The 17,862-nt window shown below is 41.3% G+C and overlaps 1 protein-coding gene across 1 annotated transcript in view; it reads right to left on the reverse strand.

Annotated features, from left to right (window-relative positions):
• Nucleotides 1-17,862, reverse strand: part of AGBL1 (AGBL carboxypeptidase 1) — a 308,675-nt gene that overhangs the window by 275,320 nt on the left and 15,493 nt on the right. Inside the window, exons 2-5 of the mRNA XM_042471034.1 lie at nt 11,587-11,650; nt 10,690-10,836; nt 8,763-8,894; nt 6,954-7,047 (exon numbers count right to left, since the gene is read on the reverse strand). Coding sequence (XP_042326968.1) covers nt 6,954-7,047; nt 8,763-8,894; nt 10,690-10,836; nt 11,587-11,650 — 437 coding nt within the window. The remainder of the gene's footprint in view (nt 1-6,953; nt 7,048-8,762; nt 8,895-10,689; nt 10,837-11,586; nt 11,651-17,862) is intronic.

Consider the following 17,862-nt stretch of genomic DNA (forward strand, 5'->3'; position numbering starts at 1 on the left):
TAAACAGCATACCTCCAAAGTGACCCAAAGCAGCTTTATTTTGGCCTATCTGTATGGGACCATAGCTATTTTTATTGTGATTTTTTTTCCTTTTTTGATAAATTCACAAGAAAAGAGTTATTTTTCATTACTGATGCATCTGCACTGTAGAAATAATGCCACCACCTCAACTGCCAGGGCTCCATCCTACAGGATCCTGGGATTTGTAATTTTGTGAGACTCTGGCATTGTTTGGGAGAGAAGACTAAAGACCTTGTAAAACTACAATTCCCAGAACTCCATAGGATGGAGCTATAGCACTTAAAGTGGTGCCAAACTATATTATTTCTACAGTGTAGATGCACCTTATGATGGCAACTACACTATAATAATTACTACCTAACTACCTATTTGACAGTTGTATTTATAATGGTAATTGATTACTTTTGAAAAGAAGCTTCCCAAGCAAAGTTTAGAAAGGTTACATTTTGGACTACAGTTCCCAGAATCCCCTAGCCTACACAGCCAACAACTACAGGATCCTGGAGCTCTAGTCCAAGTAGCATGGGCTTCAGGCCAAGATATTTGTGCATTAAGCTATCTCACAAGGGTTGTTCTGTGCATTCCTGAGATAAGGGCTGCACAAGTTTTGCATGTAACGACACTCTCAATGGGAATGCATTTTCCACCAGCATCCAATCTGAATTTTTGGAAGGACCCAAAGCAGCCAGATATATCCTGTAATCTCTCCAGCAGACGGGTACATGTCTGATTCCCCTTATATCTCTCTGTCTCTGGAGCAGTAAAGTGCCCCTTGGCTAAACACTATTCTAATCACAGGCAGTGATCCAGCAGGAAGGACAGAGGGAGGGCAAGTGGGATTTGCTTAGTCAGTTAAGTGGGGCAAGGGCCCATCCATCATGTCTTCAGGAGCTGAACTGTCGCAGGAGGCCGTACATCTTGGAAGCCAACACATTCCCAGGCCTACTGTTTTGCAAAGCGCTTCTGCCCCTGCAGACCCCCCTGAACCCGACTCTTTAAAACACACCGCACATAAATCAAAGAGGAATTTCCTCTGGATGTTTCAGATGTCTAGGATGCACATGGGTATCATTCATTGAACTGGTAGTTGGCAAGCTTTGAATACTAAGTACTGTACATCTCAGGCCCTGCTCACTGAAACATACTTACCCAGATATTTAAAAAGGAGCAAGTTGTTCATCCAAGTGAAATGGAGTGGGCTGCATCCAAAAAAATAACTTTAGTCTCAGAAGAACTGATAGCTAATATTATATTTAGCTCAGTCCTGTCTGTTTTAGAAAGGAAGCTCTGCAATAGTCAAAGTGGTTTTAAGGTACTAAAATCATGCTATAGGAATGCAACGTCAAGTTTATGTTCCTTTAGATTTCAATGCTAGGTATGGCATAGGATTAAGGTGGAGACCTGGGTTTGAATCCCTGCTCAGCCATGAAAGCCACTGGGCGATCTTGGGCAAGTCACAATCTCTCAGCCTCCGGGGAAGGCAATGGCAAACCTTATCTGAACAAATCCTGTCAAGAAAATCCCATGATAGGGATGCTTTAGGGGTGTCATAAATGACTTGAAGGTACACAACAACAGTATAGCCATAGATATACAGGATATAAATAAATACATATAACAACAATATCTAGGTCTTTCTGTCACAATAAATGTTACTAGTGATCTATAAGGTGGAGGGGAGGGTCCTTTCTCGAAAGTCCTCCTGTCCCATAAAGCCTTTGGATTAATCGTCTTAATCTGCCTTCCCCCAGCCTGACACTCTCCCAATGTAATGGACTACAGCTTCCATCATCCACAGTCAGCATAGCCATGATCCTAGCCAATCTTTGGCTGGGATTGATAGGAGATGTTATATATCTGCTTATCCTTTCCTTACACACAACTGAAGCAAAACCCATGTATTTTCACTGATTCTTTTGAGTGCCTGACTTCTCTGTTGCCTCTCTTCTCATATCTCTCTCCATCTCTCCTCCTGTCAAAATTTAAAATGTAAGCCCCTCGGGGCAAGGACGGTCTTTTTTTCTCGCTTCACTCACTTTATGTATGACACTCTATAAAGAATAAATAAACTTAACTCTGTAACTATGGATTCTTAATGCTTCAGTAACCTCCAAGCTGGAATATTGTGCAATATGTTCAACAAGAAACTGCCTTTCAAAGCCACTGGTTTTCTCACAATAGTGAGCCACTAAATGCTGGGTTTGCTTCTTTACGTGTTTTTAAGAGATTTCATTGGTTCCAGTACATTTCTCACCATAATTCAAAGCTTAGGTTATGAAATGGTCAAAGTCCTAAATTTTAAAGTTCTACACGAGTGGAATGGCACAAATTCCCTGGCCTCTTCTCAAAGTGTAGGCTGAAAACCTTCAGCCAGGACAGTTAGACCCCCAACCCTATTGCACATACCACCATAGTTCCTTACAGACCTTATAGAAAAGCAAGAGGAGAAGAGAAGAAGAAAGTGGAGGGGAGGGAGGAGAGGGGATAGATAGAAAGGAAAGGAAAAGAAAAAAAGAAGGGAGAAAAGAGAGGAGTGGGGAAGGGAGGAGAGGAAAGGGGAGAAGAGGGGAAGATGAAAGAGGGGAGGCAGGAGTGGAGGAGAGGAGAAAAGGAGGATAAAGGAGGGGAAAGGAGGGGGAAAGCAAAGGAAAGGAGTAGAGTAGAAAAGAGGAGGGGAAAGGTAGAAAAGGAAAGTACACAAAAGGGAGGGGAAAGGAAGAGAAGGGAATAAAAGAGTGGGGAGAAGAGAGCAGGGGAGGGCAGAGGAGGAGGAGAGGAAGAGAAAAGAAGAAAGGAGTGGGGAGGAGAAGAGGAGAGGAGAAAAGAAGGGAGGGGAGGAACAGGGGAGGCAAAGTGAGGCTTGGCAAGAAACCTAAGCTGGTCAGCCTATGCCATCTGCTCCTCTACTGCTTTATTGTTTTTGTATTGCTTTGTATCTGTTGTTGTCATCAAGTATTAATTACTTAATTACTTAATTAAATACTAACTCACAGACTGACTTGAGTGGCCCAATTGAATGAATCCAGCCTGGACTTTATGTTCAACTTCAACTGAGCTATCCAAGGTGCTGAACCAAGGGGCTTGTTGCTTAGAGGAACCACTTGGCCATGAGATGTAAGGAGGAGGAGGAAGGCTATTAGGCAGATAGGGTTGAAGGCATTGCTATAGTAATAGTAATAAGAAGGTTAATGTGAAAAATGAGTCAATGTGGTATAGTAGCTTGAGCATTGGACTAGGACACTGAGAGATCTTGCTCAGCCATTGAAACCCACTGAGAGGGCTCCTGTTCCTTTAGTGGTTGTGCAGAATAAGTTGTTGCTTGTTACCTATTTGAATGATAGGCAATATTTGATGAAATTCCCTCTTAAAAGTACAGGGCCTCTTTCCAGTTTACAGTCTGGCAACCCAAATTATAATTTTATATGCAATGAACGCAGATAGTAATTGGATATATTTAAACTATAGGACAGGAATAATCACAATCTCCCACCAAGATTATCAAGATATACAATTTAAACATACCCGATTATAAAGATATTTTCCTGCCATGCAGACAAAATTGGTAGTTATACATCTTTTTTTCAAATCATCTGTGATGGATATCATTTAATTATAAACCATTTTTAGAAACAAATCATGAAACCAAAAGAACACGTTTCAGAAAGGAAACAGAGGCTTGACCTCAAACAATCTTTTTTATATGTGTTTATGGATTTATAGATCCACTGTATAATTCTACATGTAAGCAAAACATATAATATTAAACACAGTGAGTAGATAAATGCTCGACAGCTTCTACAAGACCTTATTCAGAGGAAGAATGCAAGGTTTGTGAAGTAGTTATTCAGTTTAAACCCGAATATTATACACAACTGAGAGAGAAGGCTGATTTTTAGATTTCTGAAACAATGAAGGAAAGAAGAAGATGGATGTGGAAATGATGTGCTCATTAATGTAAGGCATTATGTGGGGGGAAATGATCTTATGACCAGAGATAAGTAATGGGAATATCTTCAATTCAAAGAAAGGTTACACATGACTTGAAAGCGGATGTGATTACATTAATATATAGTATTAAAACTTTGTTATGATGAATGCTGTCTTTGGGAAGAAACTTTGAAAAATAAAGGTTAAAAATCAAGTTTTATGTGATAGATTTATCCAGTCCTTTCTTAAGCGATTCCTATGTTTTCTCCCTTTCTTTTAAATCCTTCCTCTGAGCAGTAATTTTTGCATGGCTCCGTATATCTGTTTGCTACACCTTTTTGTTTTTATTTGAGTGAACTGCAACCTTCCTTCTGTCTCACATACATATGGCATATATATATGTCTGTCCCTGGCTTCCATTCCACCAAAAGCCTCTGAGGAAGTACAGTAGACTGAAGTCTACGAAAGCTCATGCTGCCAACTTCTTTCTTTCAGTTAGTCTCAAAGATTATACAAGATCTCTCTACATCTCAGCAACCCTGTAAGGCTAAATGGGTAACCTGTGGTCCTTCAAATGATGCCGAACTGCAATTTCCAATGTTTTGTATAATAATATTAATAATAATAATAATAATAATAATAATAATAATAATAATAATAACAACAACAACAACAACAACAACACACAGGAGCAGCTCAGATGAACTGAAAACATCATGGTGATTTTTTTCATCTAACTATACATGGAACGTTCCACATCAATTTAATGTCTTCCCACCTGATGGTTGCATTGTGAACGTATAGATTTTCATTGTGTACGCTATTTTTTAATGAATGGTTCAGGTTATGAAATTGATTGTTATTATTAGTGCTTCCATTTTCCATCATTATTTTGTTAATAGAACACAATATGGGTTTCTTGTGATCAATGTTGTTGTTCTTTGAGTGTTGCTACAGCAATCGATTAGAAAGGGGGATGGATATATATATATATAAATTTCATAAGTCCTAGTCTAACACTTGCAGTGAATAGTTGAGTGGATTCTGGTGTTTTCCCTTTTTTGGCTGAACTGCAATTCCCATCAGTCTAATAGTGTAAAGGGATGATGCAAGATGCCGTCCAATGATATCCAAAATGTAAGACTTTGCCCAGTGTTGCTATATGGTGAGACTCAAAAATAGAAGATGTTCAATGGCCACCATTACATTTCATGATTGACGCTGGCACAAGTTCAGTACAGTTGCTATTATACCATACTGTCTCTCAAAGCAACATAGTGTGATCAGAAGAGCTAAATAGATGCCACTATTACCCCCCCCCCCCAAGAATTAACCAAGACTTCCTAAAGAGACAGCTGCAGGAAGCTGCACATCTGCTGGGCCCTCTTAGCATTTTTAGCAAATGAACAGTTTGTTAGCCACATTAGCAGATGGGAAGGAGGATGTGAGAGAGAAATACACCAAAATGAAAACAAGACAGTGCTGAACGGGTTGCATTATGTTATTTCTTCACCCATGCAAACTATTGCTGTTGTTTCGCAGCTTAGGGCCAACCCTACCATTGGACAAAGTGAAGTAGCCGCCTCAGCCAGGACTTCTGAGGAGGTCGTGAAAAGCAACACAATCTTATTGGTTTAACTGGTTATTTGATTTACAGATATAGCAAGAAGGCCTTTCAATACTTTTTGCCTCATCCACCAAAATAACAACTGATACACCTTGACTTGGGTGATTGGAGGAGGGATGTGATCTGCTGCTTGATTCAGGCAGCAAAATTTATTGGGTCATCCTTGTCTTTGCTGATTGTTTTTGGCCTTTAGCAACTTGACCTGACAGCAGCAATCATAGCTGATATAGAGGGCTAAGGAGTTTGCTTTGACACACATATCTTGGTTTTCATCTGTGAAATGCTCAAGAGTATGTTCTTGCAAACTATCCCTCCTTTGCTATCTATGCTCAGAGCTCTGCTTATATCTTGTGTGGAGGGCTTGCCTACATTAAAGATATACACTAGGCTCACTGAAGTCCCAGTGAGATCTGTCCAGATGACATATGGCCACATCCACCACAAAACCACTGTTTTAAGCCATTAATGTAGTTTAAGAGAACCTGTGGTTTACTCCAGAGTTTCCAGGGAATTCCAATGTGAACCCAGGGGCACTGGATGTGACAACAGCTGGATCTTGCATGACCCAGCTGTCCATATGTCTACTAACCCACCACATGTGTACGCACACCTGCCATGTTATCAACTAGGATGGGGTTACTTTTATCCTCCTCATTGATCATGTAGAATCCCTATTCTGACCTCAACAAAAGTGAGACTCTCACAGGGAGCTGCTTGCCTGGCAAGGCTGAGGCAGTGATGGTGGGAGCATGGAAGGAGACAGTCCAGTGTTGCACAGCAGCACATGTGGACATATAAAATGGGCCACATCTTTTCAACCCAGGGTGGGTCTGGAGCATAATACTCCAGATTAACGGAGCCAGTGTAGGTGTGCGCAACCTCTCTTCCCACAATTGCTGCTTGCTACCTTAAAGCAATGGGAGGTAGAGAAGCAGGATCGACTACAGTATCCAAACGCACGTGTCCTTGTGCATTTATAAAGGCATGCACGCCTTGTAAATCTTGCTCAGAGAACTGACTGGGGACAGGAGGACTGAGCAGACAGCTGCCTAACTAAATTTAGCTTGACACTAGAGACCTGGGGCAGCTCTCAGTCTTGGCAAGGGCCAGAGAGGCATAGAGTGCACCTAAAAATAAACACATAGTTTGTCACCCTTCAAGCTTTATTGGAAGATTAATCTGAAAATCAGCTTCCTATATGATCTGTTTAACCTCCAGTATCTGGAAAATATAAGTGCCTTCTCCCATCCGTGGATGACTATTTGATGGCTTACAGACTAGATTTCTATATATACACACCCTAAACAGTGCTACCCAAAGTTACTTTTTGTGTTATTCCCAGATGTCTCGAGAAGGTAGTGTCTGATTCCAAGCCTACCTTGTTGTTCTGGTGTGCTTCTTGGTGTAAGGAGTGAGTATTTTGAAAAGCATCTCCATAGCTCCATTAATACCCAAGATGGTTCCTGCTGTAACTGTGTGGAGGGAAGAAAAAGGCAGTTAGGATCAGAAGAAGGAGCAGCTATATATATTTGGAATTATGACACAAGTAAGTAATTATTTAGTAGCAGCCAGTGTAGTGTAGCAGTTTGAGCCCTGAAACAGGACTCTGGCACACAATGCTTATCCATCTTTATCACTGTCAAAACCTCACAAAGAAGATACAGTAAACAAGTTGGACACATGGCGAGGAGGTACTTGATTTTCCGGTTGGGATACATAATCTCACCCAGTAGAAGAAGTAGAAGAAGAAAGGTTTGGAATTATTTGTTCTTGCAAGCAAGAATGAAATAACAAAAGATGTATGTCCCTGCATTATAGACGATGCTGCCTGCCCTGTGACCCACTTCTAAAAGAGGCTCCTGCATTCCAGGATGATGGAAGATGCTGCCTCACTGCCAGCAGTGAAGGAAAATTCAGCTGCTAATCCAGTCAGCCTCTGTACCTGGAGTGACAGGGATGCATCTTGTCCTTTATCTCAGACAGCAAAATGCCCTGGGCTGATCTTCTGATCTGCACCACTACCAGCCCCTAACATTGGCCCTACCTTTTAGTATTTCGGCATCACTTTGCTCTGTGTGAAGACCAGGCCCCAGTCAGCAAGCAGGGCATGAGGAAAGGCACTGAAATGCCAGGCGGTGGGAATAAACACAGCATGCTGTAATCTAAATCAAGATGCATTTCAACTCCCATCTCTATTACATTCACCCTTTTAAATAATGCTTATCTCAGAGAAAAGGACTGGGACCTGGAGGCTTGGCTCCCTGCCCAGGAAGGTCCATAGTGCGAAACCAGGGGACTCTGGAGTTAATGCATAGGAAACCTACAGGGCCAACCGCCAGTAACATTAAATCTTCAGGGGGAAGATTTATAACACCAAGCAATGTCAAGCTGGGCCAAATGCTGATGGCCCAGTTAGAATTCTCCCAAGTACAAGCCGCTTGTGGGTTAGAAGAGGTCACGGTGAATGTGAGAGCAGCTGGGGAAGAGTAGACACATCAGGAATGTGCTGGGATGTGATCATCGACACTCATGTAGAAAAGGACCAGGTACAAACTGCTACTCAGAGCCAGGTCTGCCATGCAACAGGATAGTGCAAACAGATTAGATGGTTAGGGAGACTCAAGGTAGATCAAGTCTTGCACGCCTCTAGGATTGCAAGACTGAATACTGGAGATGGTACCTGTAATTTTAATTATTATAGAAGAGGGATTTTCAATGAGTGCTGCTTATCAAGCAACCAGGTAACAAGCAACATCTGCTGAAATTCCCTCTTCTACACAACCATTAAAGGTACAGGAGGCATCTCTAGTTTTCACTCTGGCATCCCTACACACCACTCCAACATGCAAATTTATGCTTAGATGGTCCAGCAAGATACTTCTAAAACTATTGTATAGAGAGGATCATTTGGGCCATGTTATAGTCAGCAAAAATCATCAAGACCAGTTGCAATCATATTGTTGTGAAGTCCAGGATGAGATTTTGGAGGGCAAAATCTCTTCTTTTTTGGAGGGTGGTTCCCCCCAACTTGTTTAATTAATTCTTTTCTCCTCCTTTTGGCCTTCATCAGCTTGCTGCAAATTCCAGAACCCATGCAAATTACATTTCTTGTGTGTGTTTGCGAAGGGCATAAACATTAGCGATTGTGTCAAACAGATGATGAATGGAAGCCGCCACACACACTCACCACTTGAAGCATAAACTTGCAGCGCCCAAAGACAGTGGGTGAGATTCCGCTGGTGATTTATATTTTTCCTTGCCAAGTTGAGTGTCGTATCAAGCGCTCCCAGTCTTTGTGCTTTCAGTCCAAATTTCTTATCTGAGAGAGACAGCAAACGGTGAAGGAAAGAACAACAACCAAGGTACCTCTTCCAGTTATTGGCAGAGCAAACTACACTTTCTAGTACTGGAATACCAAAACTTATACAGAGGTCTTCTATGAACACATCTACGCTGTTTTATGTAGAGCTCTTGGTACCCTTTCATTTAAGCATAGAGGTTTTGTATGCTTTGGTTTTCCTGACAGTAATGTGGCATTTTTGGCTAATCATGCTTTGCAGAAAAATGCTTTATGACAGAGTTACTAAATTCACATTGTGAATATATGTTCACATTAGTTTGCTTCACTTATCCAGCTCTTTCAGTTAATATGAACATTGGCATCAGATAGATGTTAGATAAGTGCTACATCATCTTCTCAAGGGCACATGGAGGCCAACAGATGAGCTACGGCTCTGGTTTTATGTTAGCTATTAAGGGAAAAGTTCCACTGAGACTTTATTTGTGGACCCAGAAGAATGAGAACCAACCATTTTTTAATGGGAAGTCGAAGGCATTCATGGCTGGCATCCATAGTTGTTTGTGGGTTTTTCAGGCCCTGTAGCCATGTTCTAGAAGAGTTTCTTCCTGATGTTTCACCAGCATCTGTGGCTGGCATCTTGGGGATGCCAGCCACAAATGCTGGCAAAATGTCAGGAATAAACTCTTCTAGAACATGGCTACAGAGCCCGAAAACCCAGAAGAAAAACATTTTTTGTTGGGATGGGAATTGCCACAATTTATTGGCTACTGCTTGGGCCACAGAATGGATGCAGAGCCAGACACTGGTTCACCTACCACTGAATGTGATAGTGGAATATGCTGCATCAGAGGATAATGGAGTCTCCTTCTGTCTAGGATTTTTAACAGAGGCTGGATGGCCATCTGTCAGGAGTGCTTTATGTCTTCCTGCATGGCAGAATGGAGTTGGACTGGATGGCTCATAAGGTCTCTTGCAGATCTATGATTCTAACTACTTCAGTCAACATGACTACCAGGTTCTACTGTAATATTGCTGCTTTCTTTAGCTCTAGCAAATCTCAGGAAATATGTGCTCATGTTTACAAGTAAATGTATCAACTAGGGGACACTGCATTTCCCCAGCCCTGTGGTAATGAGGTTGCATAGTCTGGCTTGTCCTCAGTCCTCTGGGTGGAAGTAAAGTGGACCTCCTCCTCTTCACACACATACATACACACATGCACACTTGTATCCTGATTGTGTGTCCTCTCCACAGTGACAATGGGACGTTGCATTCCCACGTGGTCCCTTAGAGCTATGCAGTGGCACTGTTGTGGGTGCAAGTCCCTCTGAAGTTAGAATGAGGTGTCCAGTGTCAACAACATGGTTGGACAACTCATTGTGACATCAGCAACACCGCTGGGTGAAGAACGGGGATTGTACGGTAAGGCAGCTGCTGCAAAGAGAGTTGTAGCATGCTGGAGAGAGTAATGGGAAGAATTTGGGCAAAAATGTGGAGCCACAGTACTCTGGAAGCAGCCCAGAGTTTTCTGGACAGTGAAGACAAACCCAATGTGAGCAGTTCCATTCACCACACCACACATGTTCAACCTCTTTTGAGCCATTAAACAATGTTATCCTTAAAAGAAAAAGGCTCTCTTCACAGGCTGAGTGGAAGTATTCCACCCCTCAGAGAATGTATGTACCACATCTAGGGACCTTGCATTTCTAGCGGCAAAAAGATCTCCATCTTGGAAGTATGTGAGAGGAAGCACAAAGACAAAGCTGGGAATACAACACAATGATTCACATATAGTCAAGGTTGGGAATGTTACCTTTTTGGCCAACTTTGGCCAACAGGCAAAACAGGGGCAAGAGGATCTCATAGTCTGGCATGGGCACCTGGGCAGCATTCACCATGGCCTGGAGAAGTGCTTCACTGCCGCCTTTGCTGATGGTGTAGTGAAGCCTCCTGTTTGTCCCTAGGTGAAAACCAAGGAAAGAACAGTTAAGGAAGCCTCTCCTGAGTCCTCCTACTATACATCTGTTAAACTTAACCACCTCTGTATGCCTAGACTCACTAATATATCATTTGCATTATGATTATTTCAAGTTGTTAATGTTTTCTATCTTCTCTCTTCCTGCATTTCTCTAACCCATAACCATTTTTCTCTTCATTCTCTCTGCTCCATTTGACCATGTATTTATTTATGAACACATGTTATAAGTAAAACTACTTTTGTATATTTCTTTCCATTTTTCAAGGATTTTGAGAAAGCCAGGGCTGATTTATGCATTAACAGTTTTGTGTGTGTGTTTTTCAAATAATGATAGCCACATAATTCCTTCCCATGGTCTAAGCAGGTAGGTCTCAGGGATTATTCTATGCAAGAGCATTAAATGAAAATAATAAAGCCACAACTCTGGAGATATGTTATTAGGAATCTACCAGATCTTAGGTTGTGTATCTCCATCTTGTACATGTAATGATTTGACTGTTGGACTAGTACTTTGGGAGACTAGAGTTTGAATCCCTACTCAACCATGGAAACCCATTGTTTCCATGTGTGATTTTGGGCAAGTCACATATAGCCAAAGAGGATGGCAATGAGAAACCTTTTTTGAACATATCTTGGGGGGGGGGACCACTATGTGAGGGTTGCCATAAGTCAGAGCCACCTTGAAGGCAGATAACATCAACCTGCACATGAAGTTTCCAACTTGCCACTTACCAACAGAAAGAAGGTCTGTGAGAACCCGTAAGATATTCAGAATCACATCCTTGTCTGAAGAACTCTGCAATAGAAATGCAATTGGTCATAAATGTTTCATGAGACTTTCAAAAGCTATGGAAAGTGATTCTTCTCATTAAGCCATTTTATCTATTGCTGGAGTAAAATGGGATTGAAGGGAGCTCCATGGAGAACCATGTCTATGCCCCCTCCAGCATGACCACTACCATTAAAAGATGTCATCGACTTTTGCCATCTCAAAAGTATGTAAATGCTAGGGATAATCTCAGTTTTGCCACTTCCCACATTAACGTTTTTAAAACGTCAAGTTATTTCATCCCAAATATGAAAATATTTGCAAACTTGGGTAAATTTATCAAACCAGAGCTAAAATGAAATTCTGCTCCATTTGTCCTAGTCAAATTCAAAAGACACAACTGTTCCCAGTAGAAAGAGAACATGTATCTGCTTATAACATAGGTGTTAAGTGTGAAAGTTTCTCACAAAAGGAAGTAGATCTCAGTACCATAAAAATGGTAACAAGGTTCAAATCTATACTTTGGAGGGTTAAACATTCAGATCCATGGGCCTGGATGGTGAAGAGGATTTTCTTTAACGCTTTAAAGTTCATGAATGGAGTTGGATACTAAACTGAACCTTAGAAGTTTATTTAACATCACATGCTGTGGACTCTGTCTTTAAAACCCATCCCAAATAAGAAATTAAACCATGTCAATTCAAAAAACAAATGCAAATGCAAAAAAATGTAACCTGACAAGTGCAAGTTTGGGAAAGTACATGGTTCCAGTCTGAGGTCCTCAGAAAGTCAGTGCTGGATAGATTAAGCTTACAGGGAAAGTGAGGAGGAAGAAGAAATACATAATGAAATGTCATTTATGAAAGCAACACATAACCTCAGTCATAACTGTCGGTGCTGCCAAATCCCAGAGTACATGGTTTCAAGGCGTCAAGCAGTACTTGAAGTTGTTCCTACCTTCACCTCCTTCTACATAATTCCTTTTGTTGAAGTTGCTTTTAAGGCTCTGTTTTGTTTTTGTGCTGTATTCAAATGTATCTAGCAGATCAGAGTGTCCCCAGATGTCAAGGTAGCTCTGTCTGCATTTGATTTAAGGTAATGGGGGGGGGGGGGGGGGGGGGACAGCGAAGCAAATATTATACCAGGCTGTGCATTCAACACCTAGGACAGTCTCATCCTTCATATGTATTAGCTGAAAGGTCTGCGCATGAAAGCATGTTTTGTGGCAAAATATGTTTCTGATTCCTTAGGTGATGTACAGTCCCAGCTGCATTGCCTGTGTGCATTTATCAACACCGAGGCCAGATTCTGTATTTATAGCTTTGCCCCTTTCCCCAAATAAAGCTGGACTGACATCTTTCTTCAATGGACAAAGAAAGAAGTTCTGTCAGGTCTTACACTTATCCTAACCTGTGCTACCAAAGTAAGAACTTCCTGGTGTCTCATCTTTGCATCAATGGACTTTATCTACATGTAAATTCACCATTCAACAATTGAGTCAATGGGTCTTTTCTCATTGGGACTAACTAGCAGGACTCAGGTCAATAATTCCTATCATTTTGGAAAGCCAGTGCAATGTAGTCATCTGAATGCTAGACTAGGATTCTGAAAAACCAGGCTTTGACACCCCTCTTTACTTTGGAAACCTACTGGGTGACCATGGACAAAGTCACACTTTCTCATACATAGATGAAGGCAAAAGCAAACCTCCTCTGAAGAAATCTTGCAAAGAAAATCCCATGTTAGGTTCACCTTAGGGTTGTCACAAGTCAAAAATGACTTGAAGGTGCACAGCAGCAAAAACACCACCACAAAATGGTACATGAAACCGTTTGTGGTATCATATGCATTTTTTGATATAATTCTCCGGTAGCTCAGTGCAAAAGAAAACATGTTTATGTAACTCCATAAACTACATTTCCAGCCATTATCTCAAAGTTAATTAATGTTTATAAGTCTTGCCTCAGCTTATCATGTATTTTGCAACTGGCTCTTTTTCAAAGCAGCAATTAAGTAATATGTTATAATTTCTGATAACATGTTTTTTCTTATCTCCAATTCAATATAAATTTACAAAAGGAGAACATGTTCTCAAAGTAAAGCCAGATGCGATCAGTGCTCTGTGATATTCACAGAATTGTAAACATTCAAACCATAGGGGTTCAGTAGCTCTCTCTATGTTCCCTTACACATCCCAAACTGTCTATAATTAAGTAAGTTGCCATTGACATAGGAGGGGAAATGCAATGGCTCCCCATCCCTCTGCAATAAGAACACAAAAGAGGATGAAGAACTGCATAAAAACTGTATACACTAATGTATACATATAGACATACATTTCCAATTGGCATCCTTTAAACAGTAAACAATCCATCTCACCATAATGGGAAGAGTGTGACCAGGGCTGCATCCATACTGCAGAAATAATCCAGTTTGGCACCTCTTAACTGCCATGTACTTGTTGATATGTGCCTTCAAGTCATTCCCAACTTATGGTGATCCCAAGCCAAACCTATCATGAAGTATTCTTTGCAAGATTTGTCCAGATAGAGGGTTACCTTTTTTTTTTTTTAACCTCTGGGGCTGAGAGACTATAATATATCTAAGGTCACCAAATGGGTTTCCACAGCCAAATGGGGATTTGAACCCTGATCTCCAGAGTTGTAGTCTGATGCTCAAACTACTACACCATGAATTACCATACACAAATGGAGTGTGACCAATCTCCCCTCCTCTGCACACAAGAAACATGGCGAACGTATTTAGGCCTCATGCAAAAGTAGGCCAGACAAATGCAATGGAGCCTATTTAAAGGTGGTGAAAGGCAGCTTAGATATCTCAGTACTGACATATTAAGCAACATATTTAATCCTCCAGAAAAGTGAACACAGCTGACGAGAATCATGTATCTGTCAAACCCTACATTGTGCATCTAAGGAGTCTCTTCCAGCATAAGATTCATAATCGAAAAGTTCATATTTTCTTACTTTTCAGATACAAAAACTCTTTTTGCACACTACCGAACTTCAGCATAGGACACTACACAGAACCCTCCATTCCATGTATGCAAAGGGATTTATATGTGTACAAGGTAGTAGATAGAGTGTGCTTGTACAAACATTTTTACAGTTTAGAGGATTGTTGCACATGACAGCTTAAAGATGGGATCACTATGATTCTTCATTGTGGACTTAGCTTTCACAGTCCACCATAAATAGCAGAACAGAACAGACTGTTCTGTCTTACTCTTGTAAGAGTACTTACTCTTCCTATTGTTAAAATGATATTGTAATGCTGAGGTTTAAAAGAGATATGCACAAGAAATGGAAGAAGAGGAAAATGACTAAAGAGGAATGCAAATAGCCAGTGCTTATAGGGAGAAAGTTAACAAAAGTGAAAGCTCAGAACAAGTTAGGGCTTATGAGAGAGGTTAAAAATAAAAGAAATTGGCTTTCCCACTAAGTTAGGCAGAGGTAGAATATGGAAATGGTAGGACCACTGTGTGGAGGAGATGATGAACTGCCCACAAGGGATGGAGATAAGGTAGAGCTGCTCAACACCTTCTTGGGCTGTAGCCCAGCTTACATGAAGGAATAGTAAAAGAATACCTAGCTATGCTAAATGAATTCAAGTCTCCAGGGCCAGATGAACTGCATCCAAGAATTCTAAAGGAACTTGCAGATGTAATCTCAAAACCACAGTCAATCATCTTTGAGAATTCTTGGAGAACATGAGATGTCCCAGAAGAATGGGAAAAGGTGGATGTTGGTTGCCCCTGTCTTGAGAAAGGGGGGGGGGGAGAAGACCTGGGCCAGCTTAATGGCAAAACCAGGGAAATGTCTTGAGCAGAGCATTAAACAAACTGTGCACACTTAGAATGGAATAGTGTGATTACTAAGAGTTGATGTGGTTCAAAACGGAGCTGAAGTCCATCCTGTTCAGAGAAGCGTTCCCAGGCATTGCATAATTGTCACTTGCTATTTGGTGTTCTTTTGTTGTCTGTTTTATTGAATCACTTCCTGTATTGCTATGCATTTTATATGTATTATCCTACTAGAGAGGCCCCCTCCCCACCATCTTTCCCTTCTCCTTTTGTGTCATGTCTTTTTAGATTGTAAGCCCAAGGGCAGGGAACAGTCCAATTAAAAAGATTGTATGTACAGCGCTGTGTAAATTTACAGCGCTTTATAAATAAAGCTTAATAATAAAATAAATGGTTTTCTCAAAATCAAGTAATGCCAAACAAATTTCATATCTCTCTTTTGTTCTGTCTTACTCTTTTATCAGCATTGCAGACTTATTAAATCAGGAGAGTGCTGTGGGTGTAATATATTTTCATTAAGGCCCTTGTCAAGATCTCCCATAATAATCTTGCAGACAAGCAGGAGAAATGTGGTTTTGTTGGGTAGATTTGTAACTGGCTGATGGACTGAATCCAAAGATGGACTGAATCCATGAATGCGTTTTTGGTTTTCTATCATCTTGGATAGAAATGGCTAGTGAGGTTCTCAGGGTTCTGTCCTAGGCCTGGTGTTGTTCAACATCTTTATAAATGACTTGGATAACTGGATAGAAGGCATGCTTAACAAATTTGCACATGACGCCAAATTAGGAGGGACAGCTGGGAAAAGGAGAGCATCAGTTTTCAAAATGACCTTGATGGATTGGCCAAAACTAACAACATGGATTTCAGCAGGGATAAATGTAAAAAGTACTACATCTAGGGAGGAAAAAATGAAATGCACAAACAAAGGGTGAGTAATGCCTGGCATTAAATCAGTACTTTCCTTTTTTGGAGATGTTTAAACAGAGATCGGATGGCTCACTCTCAGGAGCGCTTTAGTTGTGCATTACTATATGGCAGGAGTTAGACTGGATGGCCCTTGTGGTTCCTACCATATCTAAGATTATATCTATTTTTCAGTTCAAACCAGGATTTAAAAAGAGATAAAATCAATTAAAAGAATCCACAAAAAAATTAAAATACAGAATTTACTATCATCAGATTGCACTATGACAACAAAGCTCTATTGATGTAGCTATGTCTACCTGTCCTAGCTCACCAAAGACCCCCACAGGCTGCCTGGGAGAGAACCTCTGACTGATAGTGCAGGCAGGGGCAACTAATCACAAGCAGATAGAAAGCATCCTTGCCTGTGAACGTCCATTAAGAGAAAGGTATTGGTCAAGCAGTTCAAGTCAAGGGAGGCAACAGGAATCAAGGCCAACATGGTCAGAAGGTCAAAGGAGCCATGAAGTCTGAAGGAGGGATGCAGGAATCTAAACACAGGTAACAGGAATTCTGGCCAGGAAACAGAGAAATTGCATCCAGCAACTCCTTAAGCAAACTCAGCTCTTAAATAGCCTGACACCAGCTGGTTCAAATCAGAGCTTGCTTGCTGCTTAGCCTGCAGCATGGCTGAGCAACTTAGCTCTATCTTTGGTTGCACCCTTTTGTTCCTCCTCCTTGATGGAGGACTTAAGACCCCAGCTGTGTCTTCTGTTTCATCAGCAGGTGAGTCTTGCCTTTGTCCTGCTGGCTGAGGCTGTTCAGCAAGGAGAGCTGGCTGCTCTGCAACAGGGAGAGCAGTCTGAAAGACCTGCCTGGGTCCCTTCCTCAGCCTCCTCATCGGACTCTTCCTCCAGGTCCCAGTCCTGCAGCTCTTGGCCCATGACACTATCAATCTGACCCTATAAAATCCCCCAAGAAAAGCCTGAGTGAATACATAATTTGTTAACAGGTAACTAAACACATGATAATTTACAGATGGGATCCACCTTTCCAATACCCAAATGGGAGAGCATTTGAAAAGCTGGGTTTCCCCATAAAGGAGGTTCCCTTCTGGGTTGCCACCCAAATGGCAAGCATTTTTCTTTATCACAATGCATTTTCACTTCTACTCTTTCCTAATCTTACTACCTCTGTGTGTGTATTTTGAGTTGCAAGCCCATCTACAACATTTTGAAAAGTTCAGACTTCGGCACACGAATGACTCTCAGGGCTGCATCTGCACTGCAGGAATAATGCAGTTTGAAACTGCTTTAACTGCCATGACTCAATCCTATAGAATCCTGGGATTTTGTAGTTTGTTGTGATACCAGAGCTCTCTGACAGAGAAGGTTTGATATCTCACAAAACAAGTCCCAGAATTGCATCGCATTGAGGAGCCATGGCAGTTAAAGCAGTGCCAAACTGCATCGTTTCTGCAGTGCAGATGCAGCCGAAGTCACTCTTAGGT

The sequence above is a fragment of the Sceloporus undulatus genome, chromosome 6 (genome assembly GCF_019175285.1).
Source record: "Sceloporus undulatus isolate JIND9_A2432 ecotype Alabama chromosome 6, SceUnd_v1.1, whole genome shotgun sequence".
Taxonomy (NCBI): domain Eukaryota; kingdom Metazoa; phylum Chordata; class Lepidosauria; order Squamata; family Phrynosomatidae; genus Sceloporus; species Sceloporus undulatus.